This window comes from Periplaneta americana, chromosome 15, assembly GCF_040183065.1.
Source record: "Periplaneta americana isolate PAMFEO1 chromosome 15, P.americana_PAMFEO1_priV1, whole genome shotgun sequence".
Lineage (NCBI taxonomy): Eukaryota > Metazoa > Arthropoda > Insecta > Blattodea > Blattidae > Periplaneta > Periplaneta americana.
The window spans coordinates 144,962,686-144,984,590 of NC_091131.1; the positions used below are offsets into that span (position 1 = coordinate 144,962,686).

A 21,905-nucleotide genomic window follows, 5' to 3' on the forward strand; every position below is an offset into this window, starting at 1 on the left:
AGTAGAGTTGTGACTAAGATTATTTTAATTGATTGCTGTGTTAGACGGCAATGAGAAAAACATTATTTCTTGAATTTAGTTTTTAATTTTATTCATGTAGTTCTTTTTTATTTCATTTTTTTAGTTGGTTTTTAACAATGCTGTATCAACTACCCGGTTACTTACTGTCGATGAGATTGGTAATAGTAAGATGGTATTTGACGAGATGAGGCCGAGACTACTTAACATTCGCTTACAGTTGGGGAAAACATCGAAAAAATTCCAACCAGGTAATCAATCAAAGTGGGAATCGAACCCACGCCCAAGCACAAATCCAGATCGGAAAGAAGCGTATCAGCCAATTGAGCTAAGCTGGTGGCTAATTTATGTTAAGTCCTCCATTATGGACAAATGACTGGATTTGTAATTGCAAACTTAGCAGATTTAAGTTTGGTACTCACTAAGAGAACTGGACATTAATTATTTATCTTATTTCACATTACATGTGTCCCATGACATATTTGTTCAATGTTCACTTATAAATGGCGAGTTGTGTTCATACTGACCACATTAACATGAGATGCAAATGATAAATCTGTGTATGTGTATAATTTTTATAGTGAATATGAGATTATGAATGCAGTATAAATTACCTTTATTACTGAAGTCATCCACTAGCAATACTTCCTCTAAAAATTGGGGAGGAGACCTATTTATTACACTGTGCACTGTTCGTAATAATGTGGACCATCCCTCATTGTGAAACACTATAATTACACTTGCTCTGGGGAGGTCTTCTGGATAGTTCCAATGTTTGCATCTGGAAACATAAGAAAGTTAAATTAAAAATAAAATAATAGTTTTAGCATAGAAAATAAAAGTAGAAATTGTGGTCACACTTCACTTGTTTCGTGTAGTTTTAACATAAGAGTTTATAGTTATATAATTAATTGCTCAATCAAATGGTCAGAACACTGGATTTTCTCCATTTGTTTTCTAATATGCCAGTAAATGTCTGGTGATGCCATTAACGCCAGTTGTCCCTGGAATGTTGAGGAAATCACTATGCCCTAGAGTGCCTCGCCACTGATGATTTCTATAACATCTATAGATGAAGCGTCTGGTTATAACATCGCCAACAGACCACTGCCTATTTGCCGGGATAACTGTCACCCCATTAACACTTTTATCTGAAATGTTCATAGTTTTGCAGTTTAGTAGCTAAAGGACAATTTCATGAAATGGTCAACCTGTAAGCCATTTTATTTTTTTGTAATAAATACCTATGTATATATAATTTTAGAACGTATATAAACCCTTCTCTTTGAATGTGTCATAGTTATCTCATTCTAGAACTCAATAGAAAAGTTTATGACTTTTAATTTGGCAACAATTTTAAATAAAATTTCTCAGTATCATGCAAATACTTGTATTTATGTCTCATACACTTACAGATTTTAACAAATATGGCTAAAGGTATACCTTACTGAACTTTTTATGAGATAAACTAAATGTTTATATAACAAAAAGCCTGAACTACTATTCAATCATGACATTAAGTTGATAAGTTTTGAAAATTATAATTTTATACCCGACACCAAAATGTACACACTCAGAAATAAAATTTGGGCCACCTGAATTTTCCAAGTTCCAGTTATAATATACTGTGCATGCTCAGTGCTTACTGAGAATCCTGATCTACATCCGACATTGAAAAAGAACTTAGTTTTCTTGCTCTACAGTCAAGTCCAGACTGGAGATTGATGCCTGTTAAAGTTATATTTCACTGCCTCTGTGATCATAGCTGAAAAATTTGCTGTTTCATCAACAAAGTTGGTACTACTGTTAGCTAAAAATTCATCAAAGCGCCAATATTTCCCTGATATATATAGTAGTAGTACTCTAATACCCAAATGCTTGGATATATTCCATTTGCTCTCTTGCTTCCCAATAAAGTCCAGCGAGCATTCTTGTAGGTAACATCTTGAGAGCTAAAAAACTCGAAAGGTGATCCTTATTCATAGCACTGTCTTCACGACACAGTATACAATTTGGAGAGTTGAAGATTTCAATTTTATAAACGATATACATAATAAAAATAATAATAATAATAATAATAATAATAATAATAATAATCGGTGGCGCTACAGCCCATGAAGGGCCTAGGCCGACCAGCCGGCTGCTGGCCTCACGCCCACATGCTGAAGCAGAGGTGGACGATCATTCAACCAGAATGGAGTATTGTGTGGTTAGCATGATGATCCCCCCAGCCGTTATAGCTGGTATTTGCAACCGGATTTTGCTATCGTAGCTTCCCAAGTGCATCACGATGCTGTGTGGGCACCGGTCCCATACACTGGCCGAAATTTCATGAGAAAATTTCTTCCCCCATGAGGACTCGAACCAGCGCGCATTCCCTAACGTGAGTCCTAGGCAGGATGCCTTAGACCGCGTAAAGGATATACCGAAACTGAAAATACAAGAGAAGAAAAATGAAGTATATGAAAGATGGAAATTAATTATTACTGTTCCAAACACACACAGCATTCATTATTTATCAGCTCTGAATAATAAGGGTCATTCCATCATTCCGGACATGATACTAAGACTACATTTTTTGGGTTAAACCCATTAATTACTTTTATTTCTGTGACATTTTTTCGGGGGAAAAACGTGGCAGATGTTCTTTAATCTGTCCTCTTTCGATTGAAACAAAAAAAATTCAGTTTTTACTACGAAGTAGTGACGAAAATTCAGGTCAAACTTGCGTTACGGACATGATGCATTTCAGACAAACTTATTTTCCCTTTTTGGAAAACCATAAATATCTGCAAAGTATATAAGATTTTCCAAATGAAAACAAATATGGGACATTATTCATTTCTTAAAGATTTATTTTAACACTTTTCGGAATTTTATACCAAAAAAACTTTGTCAGAAAATAAATGAAACGTGTGTTCCGGACATAACGTCCAAAAATGCCCTTATAAAACATAAAATTGTATATATTTCTTAACATGCTGCTATAATATTACATAGAGATTACATTAACAATGTAAAAAACCTGACTCAGATGTGTACAATTTTAAGGAGGGAGGTACACCATTGGCTTGCAAAAATTTAGTGAAATTCATTTTTTCTGTATTTCAGCTACTATAGAAGCTAAATAAACAAAACTTTTCATGCTTAATATACATACATTATATTTTATAAAACAGTATTCAGAATATTAAAATAACTAATAATTACCTGTATAAATAATATCAAATTTGCATATTTCTTTACAACTGTAAAGCATTTACATAATAAAATATATTTTTTTTTATCCAATGCCACCAGGTTGTCTTTTCGACATTTCTGGTCTTCTCTCCTGGCCATGGCTTAATTGTAACTCACTTCTGAGGTTGGGGCGCCTGGAAGGTGGAATTACATTACCCCGATGATGTGATAGGATGATTATGATAATGTGGTGCCAGGAGAGGTCTTAAATCTAAACTTAACCTAAATTCCAGACCATGGACGAACACAGGAATAATCCCCTTTAAGGAAAAATTTCTGTGCTCTAACCGGGAATCGAACCTGGGACCTCATGTACTATAGCCAGAAGCTCTGACCACTAGACCATGAGGCTGGTCACATAATAAAATATACAATTATTAATTAAATATCTGCATGATTCTTTTACTGGAATGTTTTAAAGACCTACATAAACATAGTCTGGGATCTTTTACCTATTTCTTCAAGAATTTTTTTTTTTCTTAATCATTACCTTCCATATTAAATTGTCTGAAATTTGATTAAGTTAAATTTTAAGTTAATTTCTCAGATGTTAACCTACTTAGCATTACTTCAAATGCCAGATACTAATATTTTTGCATTAAGAGATATGTTTATACAGTACAATGTCTTCTCCTTGACCTACTTCTATAGGCTCAATATAATGTAGTTCATTTGTCGAAGGTATTCATCTCACATCGGCATATGATAATGTTTGAAGAAACAAACTCATCATGAAACTTCAGCAATTAGCATTAAAGCCAATATGTTAAGATGGATAGTCATTACTCAGAGATATTGCGCTACAATCTATGGACAGGCAACTTCCAAATATAAGTAAACACATCTTGGCTTACCGCAAGATGCTATATTAAGCACAGTATTGTTTAATATATACATTAATGATCTACCACAACAATTGGAAAAATCTAGTGCTAAAACAGCACTTTTTGCTGATGACTTGGTCATTTGGACTTCGCAAAAAACAAACAAATTTCAAAAACTCCAAAAAAAAATCATACAGTCATCTATAGATGAACTCAAAATTTGGTGTTCAAATAATATGTCAGTAAATATCGAAAAAACAAAATTCCAATTCTTCTCATTACGAAAGAAATCAGTTGAAGTAAATCTTAACTACAGTGATGCTAAGTTACAAAGAACAGACAGTGCTTGTTACCTAGGAGTAAATAATGATAGTAAGCTTACATGGAAAAAATTACATTAACTATATAAGTGAGAAGGTCACCAAAAGATTCAAACTACTGAAGAGACTAGCAGGAATCAAATGGAGTTGTTCAAGGAGTAAACTAAACACAACCTACAACACTTGCATAAAACCTGTCCTGAAACATGGTAACAAAGTCCTCATAACTGCATCAACTAGTTATAAACAGATACTGGAAAGAACACAAAACCAAGCCTTGTGTCTCATCACTGGGGCAGTTAAAACCACTCCCATTGAAGACATGCAAATAATTACTTCTAACAAGCCAATTATGGTAGATCCTGAAACTCAAGCCCTCCTAACTTATGAAAAATGCTCTCTCAATTAATATCACTCAATAAAAGAATTGTATCCCAATGGATACCATCCCATTGTCGAATCCTGGGAAACGAGAATGTGGATGCTTTAGCAAAGAAGGGCAGCACTGCTACTTACAGACCTGTTACTAAATCTACGTATTACTCTGTGAAAAGATTTATTAAATCTACATACTTAGACTTCAACAAACAAAATTTGATAACACAATCTCAAGGGAAAAAATGGAACTCTCTGCATCATAATCCACAGTTAATGCCCGATTTACCACGAAAATCGTCTGTAGCTGCATTTAGATTGGCAACAGGCCATGATTGTTTGGCCAAACACCTGCATAGAATTGGAATATATCAGTCCCCTAACTGTCCATTGTGCAACTCAAACCAAGAAATGGATTCGGAACACTTCAAAATCTGTGCTTCAGTGGCTGGCCATGTTAATATCTTTGAATAATATTGGAGTGCAAGAGGTCAAATGACTTTATTGTCAAACACCTTGCATTAGAAAACAACAACTTATGAAAAATTAAGACAACTTCCAAATTCTGACCAATGGAATAGATATAACTCCACATCTACACTAAAGACCCAAAATGGATTCATACAGGAAGTCATACAGATTAGGGAAAATCTAGGAATACTAATTGGAAAAGAAAATATAATACTTCAGTATAATCCAATAAATAATTTCAGAATGAATTATCTCGATCTAGATGAAATCTTCCACAAATGTGATACTCACCCAGAAATAACAAAATCCAGTACTCTTCAGACTATTAACACAAGATACCCACAGGATGATTGGTTACATATCTACACAGATGGCTCACTCATGAATCCAGATGAAGGAGCTGGAGCAGGTGCTACTTGTCCATATTTTTATTTTATAAAAATCTCGGCAAATGTGCAACAAATTTTGATGGTGAACTTGGAGTTAATTATGCAGTTCTCCAAAACGTTTTTCCTTGGTTGCAGAAATGCAAAAACATAGTTCTCTTATCTGATTCCAAAGCTGCAATCCAGGTAGTTAGTAAAACTACTTTTGCTAAATCAGAAAAAAATTAAGGAAATCTATTGTATGTCAAGGCAGATTCAAAATTTAAACAAGACCTTAGTTCTCCAATGGATCCTAGCCCATTGTGGAATATATGGTAATGAGAAAGCTGATATGTTGCCCAAGAAAGGAACTAAAATAAACGTAAAGAAAAATTATAGTTTTTCATATGAATCCATAAAACAAGTTATCAAAAGGAAAATTAACAGTAATCACCACACTAATTCTCCAAGTGAACATCAAAATTCAAGATGGAACAATTTACTACAAGATTTAAAATCCATTCCTGATCTACCATGAAAATCTGCTGTGGCCATATTCAGACTGATTACTGGTCATGACTGTCTTACAAAACATCTACATCGAATCAGCTTATTGGACTCTGCTAAATGTTTATTGTGCAATAAAGAAGATGCCATGGACATGGAACATTTAAACATCTGTGAATCTCTGGAAAATTTTATGGATCTTAATCTAAATATTGGGAAGCAAGAAGGAGAATGAATATTTGTACCAGTAGATAAAACTGAATCATTGTTTGAATTGTGAAGCAGCTCCATCTGAGAAGAAACGAAATGTTTAATGTTTCTCTATTATTTTGAATTAAACATCTGTGACTGTATAGTCAATGATCAGTTTAATTTACTTTAATCTACTGTATATTGATTCCTTTCTTTTCCATTTTTTTATTTGATTTCCTTTCTGTTATTTGACACTCAGTTTAAATATTACGCATTATTCATGACGGATGTGTAATTAACTCACAACCAAAGTATTTCTCATACCATTCCTCTTTAAATGCAAGTTTCTTTGGATTTGTTTATTGGTTTCGATAATGACATGTTGGAAACAAGACAGTCTGCTATTGATCCTGAACACTGCATACCTTGAATGGACAAGTGATGGATAAGGGTACGTGAGAAGTGTGATATTATAACATTAACATGATACCATTTATGTTACTTCATTTAAATAAATAGGTAAGTATGATACAAATTCCTCTGTCTCGAAAACCAATGCATAATTTTCGTGGACATGACACAGTAGAGTAACCTTTAGATATCTACAACTGAAATTGCAGTCCATAAGATTTTCGAATCAAACTGGCACTCTAATGACAAGGAAAGTTTTAAAGTTCCTTGTGAACTTGGTTCCGTTATTAAATCATAATTTCTAAGTACTATCTGATCAATTAAACTTAATGCATTTTTGTCAACTTTCACAATATAAATTACTTCCACTACAATTCTTAATTTACTTCAATATCCATTTTCCTATGCAAAAAAAAAAAAAAAAAAACGATATTCATATCCGAAAAATAGGGAGCTTGAGGATTTCAGAGATATATCACATGAGATGCAGTTTGAATAGTTTCGAAAATGTACATAGAGGTTGATATTTTCGTGGAATGACTCATAAGTATGTTTTGGTGAGAGAAACGGATGATGGAATAAAAAAATAGAATGAACATTTTAGAAAATTCCTCCTCCTCTTCCTCTGATAATGGGTATGATGATGTTTCAACAGATAGGCTTACTGATAATGTAATGGCTAAAGCTGTAGAAACTGTCGTGAAAGGAAAACCTCACTCACAAACTTCTGCAAAGACTAAGCTACAAATCCCATGCACAATGGGCGCATTTCATTTCATTCAATAAAGCTGTAGATATGACATTGTCACCTAAATAGGATTGAGTAGTTGTCAGATATGACAATATGCTTTACCCTGGTGAGGTGCAATCAGGTAAGATGAATGAAGCAGTGGTGAAAGTAATGCACCAATCAAAATCTGGAAAATAATATTATTGGCCTGAACAAGTGGACTGCATTACATATTTCAAAAGAGACACTGTTACGAAGATTGAAACTCGTGTACCCTGTGGAGGTACTTGAGGTCACCATTTCTTTCAAAATTCTATTAATTAATAACAGTCAGCAGATTTCAATTTAGTTTTAGTTTTACCTATTTCATATGTGTCTGTTATTTCTAATATGTGTATTTTTTTTTATTTTATTAGGTTATTTTACGACGCTTTATCAACACTAAGGTTATTTAGCGTCTGAATGAGATGAAGGTGATAATGACGGTGAAATGAATCCGGGGTCCAGCACCGAAAGTTACCCAGCATTTGCTCATATTGGGTTGAGGGAAAACCCCGGAAAAAACCTCAACCAGATAACTTGCCCCAACCGGGAATCGAACCCGGGCCACCTGGTTTCGCGGCCAGACGTGCTAACCGTTACTCCACAGGTGTGGGCTAATATGTGTATGTGTGCTATGTTCGTCTTTTGTAAAAACTGACACATTTGTTAATTATCTTTAGTAAATGAAACTCAGAAAAACTTTATTTTATGAAGCTATTGCATGACCAATGTAACTAAATCCAATAATTAAATTATATTAGATTGTAACTTCATAACAACATAGAAATAGAAATTCTCAGTTCTTATTTTAAATAAATAAATGAAAAATACTGAGCAACAAAAATTATCTACAGTTGATGCAAACAAATTTCAGTCATTTTATGTCCAACACTGAAAGAAATTTATTTCTGAAGAATGTGAAGCAGCAAATAGGGTTGGAATGGTGCTCTTATTGTAACTTGAAGTCTTAACTTAAAAATAAAAATTATTTCACTGAACTGAAGTCCTACACTTCAAAGAGTTTTGATATTAAGCTATGTGATGTTGCATAAACTATTGTTCTGCTTTACATCCGACACAATGAATGTTTCTATTATACCGAGAGTAAAAAAGTGTTTCTAGATTGGAACTCAATGATTAAAAGTTCTTCACAGTTATAAAAATCGGGCTCTTTCAAGTATAGATCCCTGTAAAGCTGACTTGAATCATTTCAAAGGAAAAATTGTTCCAGGGCAGAGTATCGAACCCAGGACCTTTGGCTGAGCAAAAAGCCAGATTTGTATAATACGTGTTACTGTTTTGATAACAGAAAACCACAATTTAAGTTACATAGTGCTTGGTGTGCACTGAAGCTGGGATCTGACGATCTGTCAACCTACTTGAGGTGTGTGGATAAAAGGGGAAAATTGATCCGTGGTCTGATATAGTTTCTGGGTAGCTCAGTCAGTAGAGAGTTGGCACACTCAGCCATAGGTCCCAGGTTCGATACCCGGCCCTCGAACAATTTTTTCCTTGAAAGTATTCTTCACAGTTGATATTCTCAGTCCTTGTGAGAAAATTATTTCATTTCTAAAGACATTATTAAAAAAAAAAAACAAACAAACAAACAAAAAATAACAGTGTAAAAATCTTCTGAATTTTATATCTGTCACCATGGAATTGCCCTGAATCTTCTACTCTGCAGATATAATATTTTGGTCATGTTTATTCATTCATAGTTTTCTGCACAAGGACAAATCTTTCACTGCAAACCCAGCATTCTCCAATCTTTCCTATTTTCTGCCTTCCATTTTCTTTCCACATATGATCCATATATCTTAATGTTGTATATCTGATATCTTCTTCTGTCCCGAACTCAATTTTAACATATGTGGTCATGTCACGTGTTTAGAATGTGTGGATATACCAGTAGGCCGCTTTTACTCTTGTTGAGTTCCTGTTTCTGTAGTGTGTTGTAGATGGCTTGTGTTCACATAACTGATTATAGATTTTGATTAATGTTTATCGTATCTGTAATTTAGGCAGTGATGAATCAAGGCACGTAAATTTCCAATCTGAAATTTGCTTTTATGACTAAGGGAAACCAAAAAAAAAAAAAACTCCAAATCTCCAGTCAGATTGGTCGGCAACAGAGTTTGAACCTGTGACCTGAATGCAAGTCTCAAATTCTACCATCTGAGCCAACTCGCTCAGTTGTGCATCATTGTTTATGTAAATAAAGAAAATGAAAATTAATGTGGTACATAAATATTATTTTAAGAAACACAGGAAACGAATATGGGTAAATTATGAGTACAGGAATGCCATTTCACGACACCTTTTAAAATAACTCAGCTTCAGTGAGCTCTATGGCAAAATTATTTGCATGTAATAATTAAGAAACATGTTAAAGGAATTATCCTTGCAGGAAATGAGTGCTCTCTGGTCCAAAATGATCGTATTTTAATTATTTAAATACAATTTCAATTAAGTAACATATTAAACGATTTATCCTTCTATCAAACACGGATGTTTCCTGGACCAAATGTACTATTTTAATTAAAGTATGTAATTACTTTATATTTATTTCTAACAAGTGCAGCGAAGCGCACTGGTCTGGCTAGTAATAATAATAATACTGCATTGAACTAATATGAAATTAGTAGCAGATTTTTGAGCTGTAAAAAGCTAAAAAACAGGACATGAATATATTTATTAGTTTTAGATATGTAACATTCTGAATGTTCTGTGACTAACGTAACTCTTACTGTGGAATGATCCTCCTAATACACACAAAAAGTTCTTATACCATAACATTAGGGCCTATTCATCCCCTTTATCGTAGTTCTCGAAGGAGATTGTACCTTAAAATTGTTCTGTATTTCTATTGTTCCTTTGTCCCAGCATCTATTGCTTTTGTTATTTAAGGTTTTGTTCTCCATTTCATAATTAAAAGAGGTGATAAGTAAGCTATTGCTTGAGTTTCATAATCTGAAATTCTAATGCGAACATAATCACAAAATGTATTTGAGAATCAAAATGGAGATGGAAAGCTGCAGCTAAACTGCAACTGCAAAAGTAGCATCTTGTGTATGAACAGACTCGCAACCTCCAGTCGCAACTTTTGCAGCACTTGGGTTGAGCAGCACGAATAGTAGCATGCAGCACGCTACTTGAATACTGCTTTTGGCTTACATGTAAACATAACACGTAACTTTTGCAGCTGCAGTACAAACGTTGTGCAGCAAAAGTAGCGATGTGTGACCATACCATTAGTTCGTTTTCCATAGGTCCACAAAAGATGCTCTTTTTTCTATCAAAAGCTTCCTCTGCGATTGCTATCTCTCTTTTGACTTCCTGGCAATAGCTCATGTTACTACTTCTTATAGTACACACCAAGTATTTGAAGCTGTTCACTCGCTCTACTGCCTCATTTCAATGTCAAGAAATATTTCTGAATGAACTGGACCTGGTGAAGGTGGTAAGCCTCTATACTGCGGGATGACCAACAAAATGATGCCTCTCAACTTTTACCAGAATTCAGAATGAACATGGTTTGTTCAGATAAAATTTCTATGTCTCGGTCAATTCCTGATACAAGAATGCTAGAGTGAGTACTTAAATATGGATTTCCCGTAATTTTTCTACATTTCTACATTCATATATAGTTTTCTGCCTGAGGACCTCTTCATTTTGTTTGCATTTCTCTTCATCTCATACTGCACAATGTCATTATTAAGCTCCAGTAGCATATCCTCAGTATCATTTTCTTTTCTGCTAACAAAGCCAATATCAACAACAAATCTTATGCACTTTATTCTTCTTCCTCCTAATATGTTCTGAAACAGTTCTTCACTAAATTATCCAAGCACATGTTGAACAGGGTACGTGATAAAGGGCATCCTTGTCATACTCCTCTTTCTAATCCACTTCCCTCTGACATTTCTTCTCCTAGCTTGTCTTTGACCTTTAACTCAATGTTTCATATAAAGATTACTGGATAGTCTTCTCTCTTTCCAATCCACATCAATTTTCTTCAGGATCTCCGTAAGTTATTCCAATTCACTCTGTCAAAAGCATTTTCGAGATCCACAAATGCTACTGTATATATGGTACACTTCTTTATTTTACTCTAGGTATCTTTCACCGATTGTTCACAGTTGTCCAATTGCATCTCACATACCTTTTCCCTTCCTAAATTTTTTTCTTCTAATTCTCCTTCCATCTTAGCATTTAAATGTCGTTTCAGTATTCGGAGGAGAATCTTCACTGAGTGCGATAATATCAAGCTGAAAGTCCTGAATTCATTACATTTCTTGACATTACTTTTCTTCAGTCCTATCTGTAACACTGCCTCTGTGAAATCTTCGAGCCATTCGTCTTTCTCATATCTTTCATTGCATAATGATAGAATTTCCATCTTATCTTCACCCAAACATTTTACTAATTCAATGGGGATTCCATCAACTCCTATTGCTTTCCTATTCTCCATTTTCCTAAGCTCTAGCTTAAATTTCTCTCTCAGAATGGAAGATCCTTTTCCGTCTTCTGGTACAGCTGCTTCATCTTCTATCATTAAGTCATCTGGACGATTCCCTGTCTCATTTCTACATATTTCATCCATCTATCCAGTATTCCTTCTTTGTCTGTTATTTCACTGCCAATTTCGTCTTCTATCAACCATATGGATTCCCTGTTCTTATTTGTAAAGTCCATACATTTTACTTCTTACTACATTAAAAATCATATCTTTCATTTCTCTCTAGATCCTCTATTTCTTTACATTTCTGTTTCATCCAGTCTTCCTTTGTCTTATTGGTTCATCTTCTTAGTTCGTTGTTTAATTTCCTGTACTTTCTTCTACCTTCTTCTGTGTTTTTTTTTTTTTTTTTGCATTTTCTCCTTTCCTACATCTTCTCCAACATTTTCTCTATGACCCAAGGTTTCTTCATTCTCACACTTTCTCGTATTCTATTGTTTCATCTGCTGTTACTTGTATATAACTTTTCAGATGAGTCCGGTACTCATTACTATTCTCACGTGTGGATTCTAATTCAGTGGTTTTCTCTTGAAAATATGTTTCAAATTTTCTTCTTTCCTCTTTATTCTTCAGTTTCTCAACGTCCAATTTCGTCACTTGTCTTCCTCGTATCTTCTTCAGATGAATATTTACTTCGCCTATCAGTAGGACATGATATGAGTTAATATCTGCCCCTGATAGAGTCTTTGCAGTTCTAAGCAATTTCAAACTCTTTCCTGTACCAGTATATAGTCTAGTTGATATCTCCTTTCATCCCTTGTGCATGGCCATGTGTATTTTCTTCTTTTATGTTGTTGGAATAATATATTTCCAACAGTCATTTTACACAAATTTACCAAAGATTCTCTTCTGTCATTTTATTTTCCTAATCCATATTTTCCGACTGTTCTTCTATTTTTTGCTTCTCCTACAACTACATTCCAGTCACTCATTAGGATTATGCATGCTCCCTTCTTCTCCTTCTCAACTATCTCTTCAACCTTGTCATAGCTTTCTTCTGATTCCTTGGCTGCTAATCCACTAAGTGGCATGTAAATTTGCACTATCACTAAGTCTATTTTTTTCCCTAGTAGTCTCACTATTATCATCCAGTCATCTACATAATGCATTGATATCACTTTATCTTTCACACGTGGTCCCAGTAATACACTAACACCATGACTTCTCTTACATTCACCACATAACTAAAGCAACCTAAATTCATCATTCAACAACTCACCACTATTTCCCACCTCGCTTTTTGATATTCCCATTTGGTGATGTATAAATTCCAATACTGAAGAGATGCACTGCCAAACAGTCATATCCAGTTATTAGTCTGAAGACAGCCACTGCCGTTCCTCTTAGAGAATTCAGAATCAAATTTTTATTACTTAAAATTTCATATCAAGATTTATTTTAATTAGCTTGTTTTATTATTACTTAATACTATTCGTTTGTAATTTTTCTTTATTAATAATTTTGCTTTATTAATAATTTGAGGAAATTTATTCAAAAAGTTTCAAGTTACTACGTTCTTGCTTTTTTTACACTCTCAAGCTGGACACACGTATTTTAGACACTTTAAATATCTTAATTTTATTTGTTTAATATTTTAAGAGACTTTTTTTACATTTAAACATCTTAAACATTTTACATATCATCAGCCTTTTACATATTTTTAAACATTTTACACACATATTTTAAACATTCAAGATCCTTTTCCATTGCTTCAGTTTCATAATAGCTAGGCTTACGCTAGTTTTGAAAATTTATTCCTGTTGATATGTTTCAGGCCCAAAGTTTTCAACTGAAGGTACAATTCTGAAGATATTAGTATTTTAGAAAAATATATTTTTTTTTTCAGGCTAAGTTTATGTAAATTTTGAAAACAATTCCTATATTTTGATACTTTTTTTTTATCTGAATCTGTTGTCTGAAAAAACTGTTGATTGATAGTACATTTACGGAAATAATTAATTTCTCTGTCATATATAATTTCATTTGTCATTAAATCTCATATAAAAAAAAGAAAATAAAACAATTTTTAGAACTATTTTCGAGTAAATCGCGACAGGAGTCCCTTGCCAAATGGAATTTATCACCCTGCTTGGACATGACTGCTATCTTTCATTTACGTTTTGTGATTTAATCATGAAGTAGGCAGTGGTAAACAACAATGTTACAATAGTTTGGTTTTGTTTCGTTTATTTTTTGTAAATTATTGAAAGCTGAAGGAGAGATTGTCATTATTTTAAGCTGTGATTGATATTAAGAGTTGAAGAAGAGATCATGTTGACTCCTGAACTCCAGCAGAGCTAGTACTGCCCTGTGGAGATAATCGCAAAAGAAGAACAGGGGAAGTTGCAAACCAACTTCATCTTTGCCATCCAGGCAGTCCTAAACAATCCTTCTAATGTATAAGTAGTTTATTACATAAATTTAAAACAACATTTAGTGTCCTCGACGTGAAATGAAATGGTGATACTAAATCAGCTACTGACAAACAACATTCTTTGGATGTGATTGTAAAGATGATCATCAGTCCTAAAAGTGCGCTATGTGGCTTGAGAGGGTGGTATTAGTATAGAATTTGTTTGGGAATATTGAAATTGACACATTTCCACTCCTACAAATTGCAGCATTTACACAAAATGCAAGAAAATGATCTACGAAAAAGGCAAGCTTACTGCAACTGGATCATGCGGTGCTTGCATATAGTCCTTCTTTCAGCAGGTTTTATTCAGTGATGAATGTCTATTCCTTCTGAATGGGAATGCCCATACATACGAGAAAAATGCATAATATTAGTCCAACGAAAACCTAAGATGAAAATGTGAATCCTATAACCCAAGTGTTCAAAAAGTAATGGTATGGTGTGAAATACTAGGCAATATGATTGTGGGATCATATTTTTTTATGGAAATGTGAACCAGTACATATTTAGCGTTGTTGGAAAGCATTGTGTTGGACTTCCTATATGATTTACTACTGAATAAACAGATGAGAATGGTTTCAGCTAGATGGGGCAACAGCACATTATGCTGTAACAGTTCGTGAGAAATTAAATAACATGTTTGGTGTGCACTCGATTGAACAAGGTAGACCTCATTATGGCCTCCATGGTCACCAGACCTCACACCTCTTAGATGTCTTTCTCTAGGGATATGTGGAACAGCATTTTTTTTCAGACAAAGCCTTCATCTATAGACGAAATATAAAAATGATCATTCATGTTATCAAACACATTCCACAATCAACACTTTTAAGAATGACAGAGGAATGTCAGGATCAAGTCAGACACTGACTTCAAGCACATGGGACACACTTTGAACATTTGCAGTAGTGCACTGTATAATTTCACTGAGAACAGTAATTTTTACATGCAAATATAGTCATGGTTACCTGACATTAATGTAATGTAATATTGTAATGTTGTGCTGTACAGGACTTCGCAGCAGAAAGTGATTGCTGAAAGATTTTGTATATGCAAAATAAGGAACATAAATCCACTCAAAAGGATTTATCCAACGAAAGAAAACAGAGATGAACTATGATTTGTGTTTAAAACTGGGAAATATTTGTGTGCGTGCGAGTGCACAAGTAATAATAAAAGTATTGAATCTGAGTCAGCTTTGGGATTTAATGTTGAATATAACAGAAGTGATTTAGCTTTAATTTGTGTGTGTGCATGTGTAAACATTCCTCTAATACATTAAGCTTGAATGTGATATAAAGCAATATGCAAGATGTTCACACAGTGATACTGTATTTAATTTATTTTATCATTTAGTATTAAATATTTTAAGCAAAACATCATATGATATGACTTTTGTTACATTTAAAATTTCATTATTAAATCATTTTAAGTAACTGCAACAAAAATGTATGCTGAGAACCTATGTAATGAATAAATAAGATTTTGCCATAGCCATGTAGAATGTTTGCTCAAATTGTAGAAATGGCAAATGTTTGGGGCAGAAGAAGATATCACATGATAGACGACATTAAGATATATGGATCATATGTAGTGACTAAGAGCAAGGCAGAAAATAGGAAAAACTGGAGAGTAATGGAATGAAAATGAATGTAGAAATGTAGAAAAATTACACGAAATCCATATTTAAGTACTCACTCTGGCATTCTTGTATCAGGAATTGACCGACTCATAGAAATTTCATCTGAACAAACCATGTTCATTCCGAATTCTGTTAAAGCTTGAGAGGCATCATTTTGTTGGTCATCCCGCAGTATATGAGGTTTGCCACCTTCACCAGGTCCAGTTCTTTCAGGAATATTTCTTGGTTCAAAATTTCCAAGTTCTGTCACTAACACAGGTTTCTGTGGAAAAAAAGAAAAAAAAAAAAAAAGCATTAATATTGAACTGGAAAAGTTCACAAAATAACAAAGCATACATACAGCAATTTATAAGGTGACAATATGAAGAAGTAACAAACAATCACACAGTATAAAGACAAAAAAAAAAAAATTTTAATTAATGGTAATATACTAATTACTAGTCACGTGTATATTGATATGAACTTTGTACAAAATATTTCCTTCCATAATGATTGTATATAGGAATACCATTTGTTCACTGGCTATTGCAGGCAGAACTTTCGTAAATTTGTATTTGCTTACGTTTATCTGCACAATTCTACAAAATGAAATTCTTATTGAGAACAAGTGGCTGTAGGCTAATGATAAGAAAAGAAACTGAACTATAATTTGGATGAAATTTGGGCAGCCCTAAAAGATGGCATAAGGAAACAAAAGGGTCATTGGAATAAATTCGTGACAGAACCACTAACACATTTTTGTGCATTACATAAATGATTCGAAAAACTGTTGACTCTTACATGTTAAAAATTATGAAAAAATATTATTAATATCTCTACTTGGAGGAAATAAAACTGTAGATTTTATTTGGTACAGTTACTAAGGTTTCATTTCAAAAAATTTAGGTACAGTTATCCCAAGAATGCAGGAATACTACGATGCGGTGAAACTTTGATTTTATGTTCTCTGAATTTACATTTTTCTGGATTTTATACTATAAATTATTAGTATGCATTGAAACTCTGTAAGAACAATGTTACAATTTCCTTGTATTTATGTTTCCTTCCTCTTGTTCTTTTCACGATTTTACATTCTACTTTTGAAGTCTTGCTGGCAGAAACTCTCTCGACTTCACGAGCATTTTCATTCTTGAATCTTTTTACAAGTGTTACAATTGGATCAGCAAAATTAGCCAATAAACATGTGCTGGAAGCAAGCTAGCCAGCTCAGGACGCAATACATGGTTTTCCTTATCAGTTCTTGCATGATGCACGCACTTAATCAGCTGCCCGAGCTCTCATGAGAAATACGTATTTTTAAACATGATTAGATACACAGTACAGCAAAGCATTTTCCTCCTTGAAATGAACCTACTGAAGAATAAGTTGTACGCAAGTTTATGAGACACTTTCCACATACTCAACCATCGAGACATTGTGTTGTTAAATTATTTAATAAGTGGGAAGAAATGGATTCCGTTCTCGCTAAGAAATGCTGTACATGGCTAGTACACAATATAGGAGAGGTTGAGCTCAGCAGGTGTCTCAGAACTTTATACACACTGTAACATGTGCACAGAATGTAGTTGAGGACATTTTGAACAACTGCTTTGAAATTCAGGTAAGATCACTTACAAGACTACAGTGCCACAAGACAGCAAGCACATTATTCGTGAGAACTACCAATCTGCTTACTAGACTGTAGTGCCCAGAGATGACAGGAATGCTGGTGTCACTTAAGTCTGACTCGTCCTATATTATGTAAAATGGGTAAAGCCACAGTATCTGTGTTACACATGGGGCATTTTGCAATGCATTTGATTGAACTCAAATATAATTCACAGTTTTTAAATCTACAAACTTACATATAATTCAACAGAATGCTTTCCCTTACATTATACCAAAATCTCATTTCAGTGCAACACAAAAAGAAATTAATACTATTACATATAGGAAAGTAGAAACTCAGCATTCATTAACTGGTTTATTTCTACTTCACTTTTTCTATAACTACCTATCAATAAAAATACTAGCACAACTTAATATACAGTATAGGCCTACTTAACTTGGGCTACAGCAGTTTCAGAATAAGAATAAGCCAATAATACTGGCAGCAGTACAGTGTTGATATATACTGTGTAAGACATGAATGACAGAGACAGCAGATACAGATAAACTTACATGGGTTAAGGACAGAATATATCTCCTGCATGCAGCGGACAGCATGAACAACCTGTTTGATCATTGTTGAGTTATGTTTAAATATTCTTACTGAAGTCATTTATATCCCAATTTGTATTATTTCTTTGCTTCAAAAATCAGTAGATCTTGGAGTCATTAACATGCAAAGTAAAGTGACAGATATATAGAAATTTAGTGTACTTCGTTAATGAGAGAGAAACAGTAATTTGATTTAAAATAAACAATTGAATTATTGCACTATCTGAAATGGAAATTCTCGTCTGAAAAACTGTATGTAAGAGAAAAAGCTTACTCAAATGTTCACACTTCCTTGTACAATAATTCTGGACTTATTATTCTGTATTTCTTCAGAGGAAAGAGGAGATACAGAATTTTGTAGAAGTGGGCTATGTATCGTACAACATAAGCATACTTATGCATATGTAATTTAGTACTCGTATTAAAATTGAAGATTATTTTCTTCTTCTCTGTTAAAATTTTTTCTTCTCTGTTAAAATTAGGCATCTCTAATTTGATTTAATTTAAGCATCTAGCTTATACCCACTTAGAGGTCCAGAAATCTATATTCTATCACTATCTCTATTCTATATCTGTGGCAATATAAGCCTATGACAGAAAGTACATGTAAATATGTATGTGAATATGAAACTACAACCCAACAATATCGTATTGAAGTACTGAAGGTAAAAATTGCACATTAGAATAAAGTGTGCAATGTAAAGAATGTAATTGATGTACGTGATATATCAGTAACTGAAGGTTTTCAATATGCAAATTGAATTTTTGAATTATAAAAATCTTCTAGTTCCTGGAATGCCAATCTTTATTTTATAAGTGAAATTTACAGTGACACAATAACGTAATTTGTCTGGGGAGAAGGGAAGGTAAAAATTTTGTTGTGTGCAATTTTCATGACAAGTTTTACTATAATTGTGATGGATTAACTATGCCAGTGGTTCCCTTTCCTAACTTTCTGAAGGTGCGACTCACTTTTTGGTGAAACTTCCTTTTGCGACATCCCCCCCCCCCTCCAGCCTTACCAGTACTAAACCCCATTCAAAAAATATAAATCTTGTAAAATCTAAAATAATGATAATTTTACTCAAAATAGTGAATACCACCCAAAGTATGACCAAATTAAATTATATACATTGCAAAAATTACATGAAATATTAGGTAAACATCATTTCTAGTACTTCAAACCATTATCACTGTGGCGCTGCGGTAATAGTTCAATTCAAAGTGGTAAATTCAATCAAAGGAAGGGCGTTGCAAATTTGTATTTTCAGCAAAATTTGTGAAGGTATGGGTGCGTTACATGAAAATACTCTTTATTACACAGAAATGGCTTTCTTGAGTACCATGTTGAAAAGTTATTCAATTTAAGAACAGAATTTTTAATATACCTGACTTTTAATATACAAGACGAGTAATCGGAATATATCGTCGTTGTTCCTGCAATAATTCCTATGTGCAAAATATAAAATTTTTCAGTAGGAAGAGAAAATACATTTATTCATCCTATGGCAGCTGTACATAGGAGACTGTGAAATCTTACATTTTCGAAACAAAGGAATATAATTTCATACTTACTTACTTACAGGCTTTTAAGGAACCCGGAGGTTCATTGCCGCCCTCACATAAGCCCGCCATTGGTCCCTATCCTGAGCAAGATTAATCCAGTCTCTACCATCATATCCCACCTCCCTCAAATCCATTTTAATATTATCTTCCCACCTACAGGAGATTTTATTATTTGCTATATCACTATTTAAGGTATTTAATAGAGCAAAAATCTGAAAATTGATAAATATGTCACATAAGAGTTATTGCAGGAACAACGATATGCAAACCTATTTTCCACTTGAAGAATGTGATCCCAAAACTCACTCAGTCCATTTGGTCATTTTTATTATTTGTACATACATATATATATATATATATATATTAGGGTGGCCCTTAGCTATAGATAATTTTCCGAAAGTTAAAATTGTGCTGCTCCCACCCTCTTATTTTGTTCCAATCAACAAAAAAATAATCTGTGCAAATTTTCAGCTCAATCGGACAACTGCTTGGCGACCCTCAAATGCTTTGAAGTTGTAACATAGTATGTGCAACAATTAATTCCATACAAAAGTGGTATTTCTTCCCTATCTCGACCATTTCCTTTTTTCTTCTTAGAGAAATTTATGTGGACATCCTGGAAACCCCAGCAATTGTTTAAAAATATTCTGAATTAAATTTCCCAAAGTTAATTCGAAAAATTCCTGAAATAAGATGAAAATTTGAAGAAATATTAGTTTTTTTTTTTTTAGTAACGCACACAATTTCTACAACAGAAACTTTTTTATTATTCTGATTTCTACATAATTAAAACATTATCTGAAGGAACGAATATTGAACATTACTTTATTCTAAGAGAGGATTTAGTAGCAATTGGGTGTTTTTACAGTGTGTGGTAAAGAGCTGTAAAACAAATTGTTTCTCAGTTTCATCTTTCGTGAAACTGAATAGTTTGATTTCTCTTTCTGCAACGTCATCCACAACAACTATCTTCTCAAGTTTTTCAATTCCACTTTTGTAAACAGGATCATCCTTTCAAGTTGAAGGATCTTTGTCGAGGAAATCGGTGCTGAAAGAAAATTTCGTGAAGAAAATTTTAGTACCAGGAATTACAAAAGACGAAAACTCAATATTTGTAAAGGAAGAAAAATCATTTTGGTGCAGAATGTACCTCTTCAATAGATTTTCTTCTTCTTTCTCTTCTTCACCTTCGTCCACTTCCAGTATAACTTGAGTCATATTTGCTTTAACTGCTGTTGGAACATAGTCATCAAATAAGGATAGAGCCACAGTTTCGGGAACTAAATATCAGAAATGGTTGGAAAATTTATTTGTAGCAGCCTTACTGATTTCTGAATCAATAGGTAATTTATCAGTTTACTCATGAATACGAAATCATGATAAGGTGCTTTAAATGCTTCTGATGACAAAAATTAATTTGTGAATTAATTTCCCGTTTTGGAAGATGACTGCTGCATCAACAACTTTCTCATTAATTTTACTTTCGTCAGTGTAGATTTCTATTAGGTATTTTATGTTAACCTGTGCCTCTTCAATGGTTACCCTGTCTACAGGATGGGGCCAATGTCTCAGTTGAGGGGAAGCCTCAACTTGTGAGGGTATACTGTGTTCATTGCAGATTTCTGTCTGTGTCTGTGTGCGTTCGTGCCTGCGTGTGTGTGTTTAATACAAAAAGTTTAATACACTTTTGCTCGTTTTTGCTTCCTTTTCAAGAAAAAATTATTATATGTGAAACATTTCATGGCGTATTTTGAGAAAGCTATTGAATTAATTCCCAATATACAATGTCAGTTTAAGAGAGCAGTGCATTATGATAACAAATGATTGAAAGAATATCAGTTTTGTCCTTTAAGTGTGCGAGATTTGATCCAAACAAATGTAAGTTTTTTTTTCTGCAAAGGAATTTTAAAACGTGATGCACTGTAACAATGCTGTAAAGGTTACTGCCTGCAGAGATGCAGTTCGCGAGAAATGGGTGAGACAACGAGAAATGTAAATGTAACACAATTGCTTTAAAGATGGCTCGGGAAATTTGATTTCTTGTATATAAGTTCACAGGTTACTACTT

At 33.6% G+C, this 21,905-nt stretch overlaps 1 protein-coding gene across 7 annotated transcripts in view; it reads right to left on the reverse strand.

The window, feature by feature from the left end:
• The window catches only part of Pgant7 (N-acetylgalactosaminyltransferase 7), a 185,175-nt gene that overhangs the window by 128,647 nt on the left and 34,623 nt on the right, over window positions 1-21,905 (reverse strand). For all 7 annotated transcript variants that reach the window (XM_069848321.1, XM_069848327.1, XM_069848320.1 and 4 more), the window contains 2 exons: window positions 16,129-16,334; window positions 633-799 (listed from right to left, as the gene is read on the reverse strand). In XM_069848321.1, the coding sequence (XP_069704422.1) occupies window positions 633-799; window positions 16,129-16,334 (373 nt within the window). The remainder of the gene's footprint in view (window positions 1-632; window positions 800-16,128; window positions 16,335-21,905) is intronic.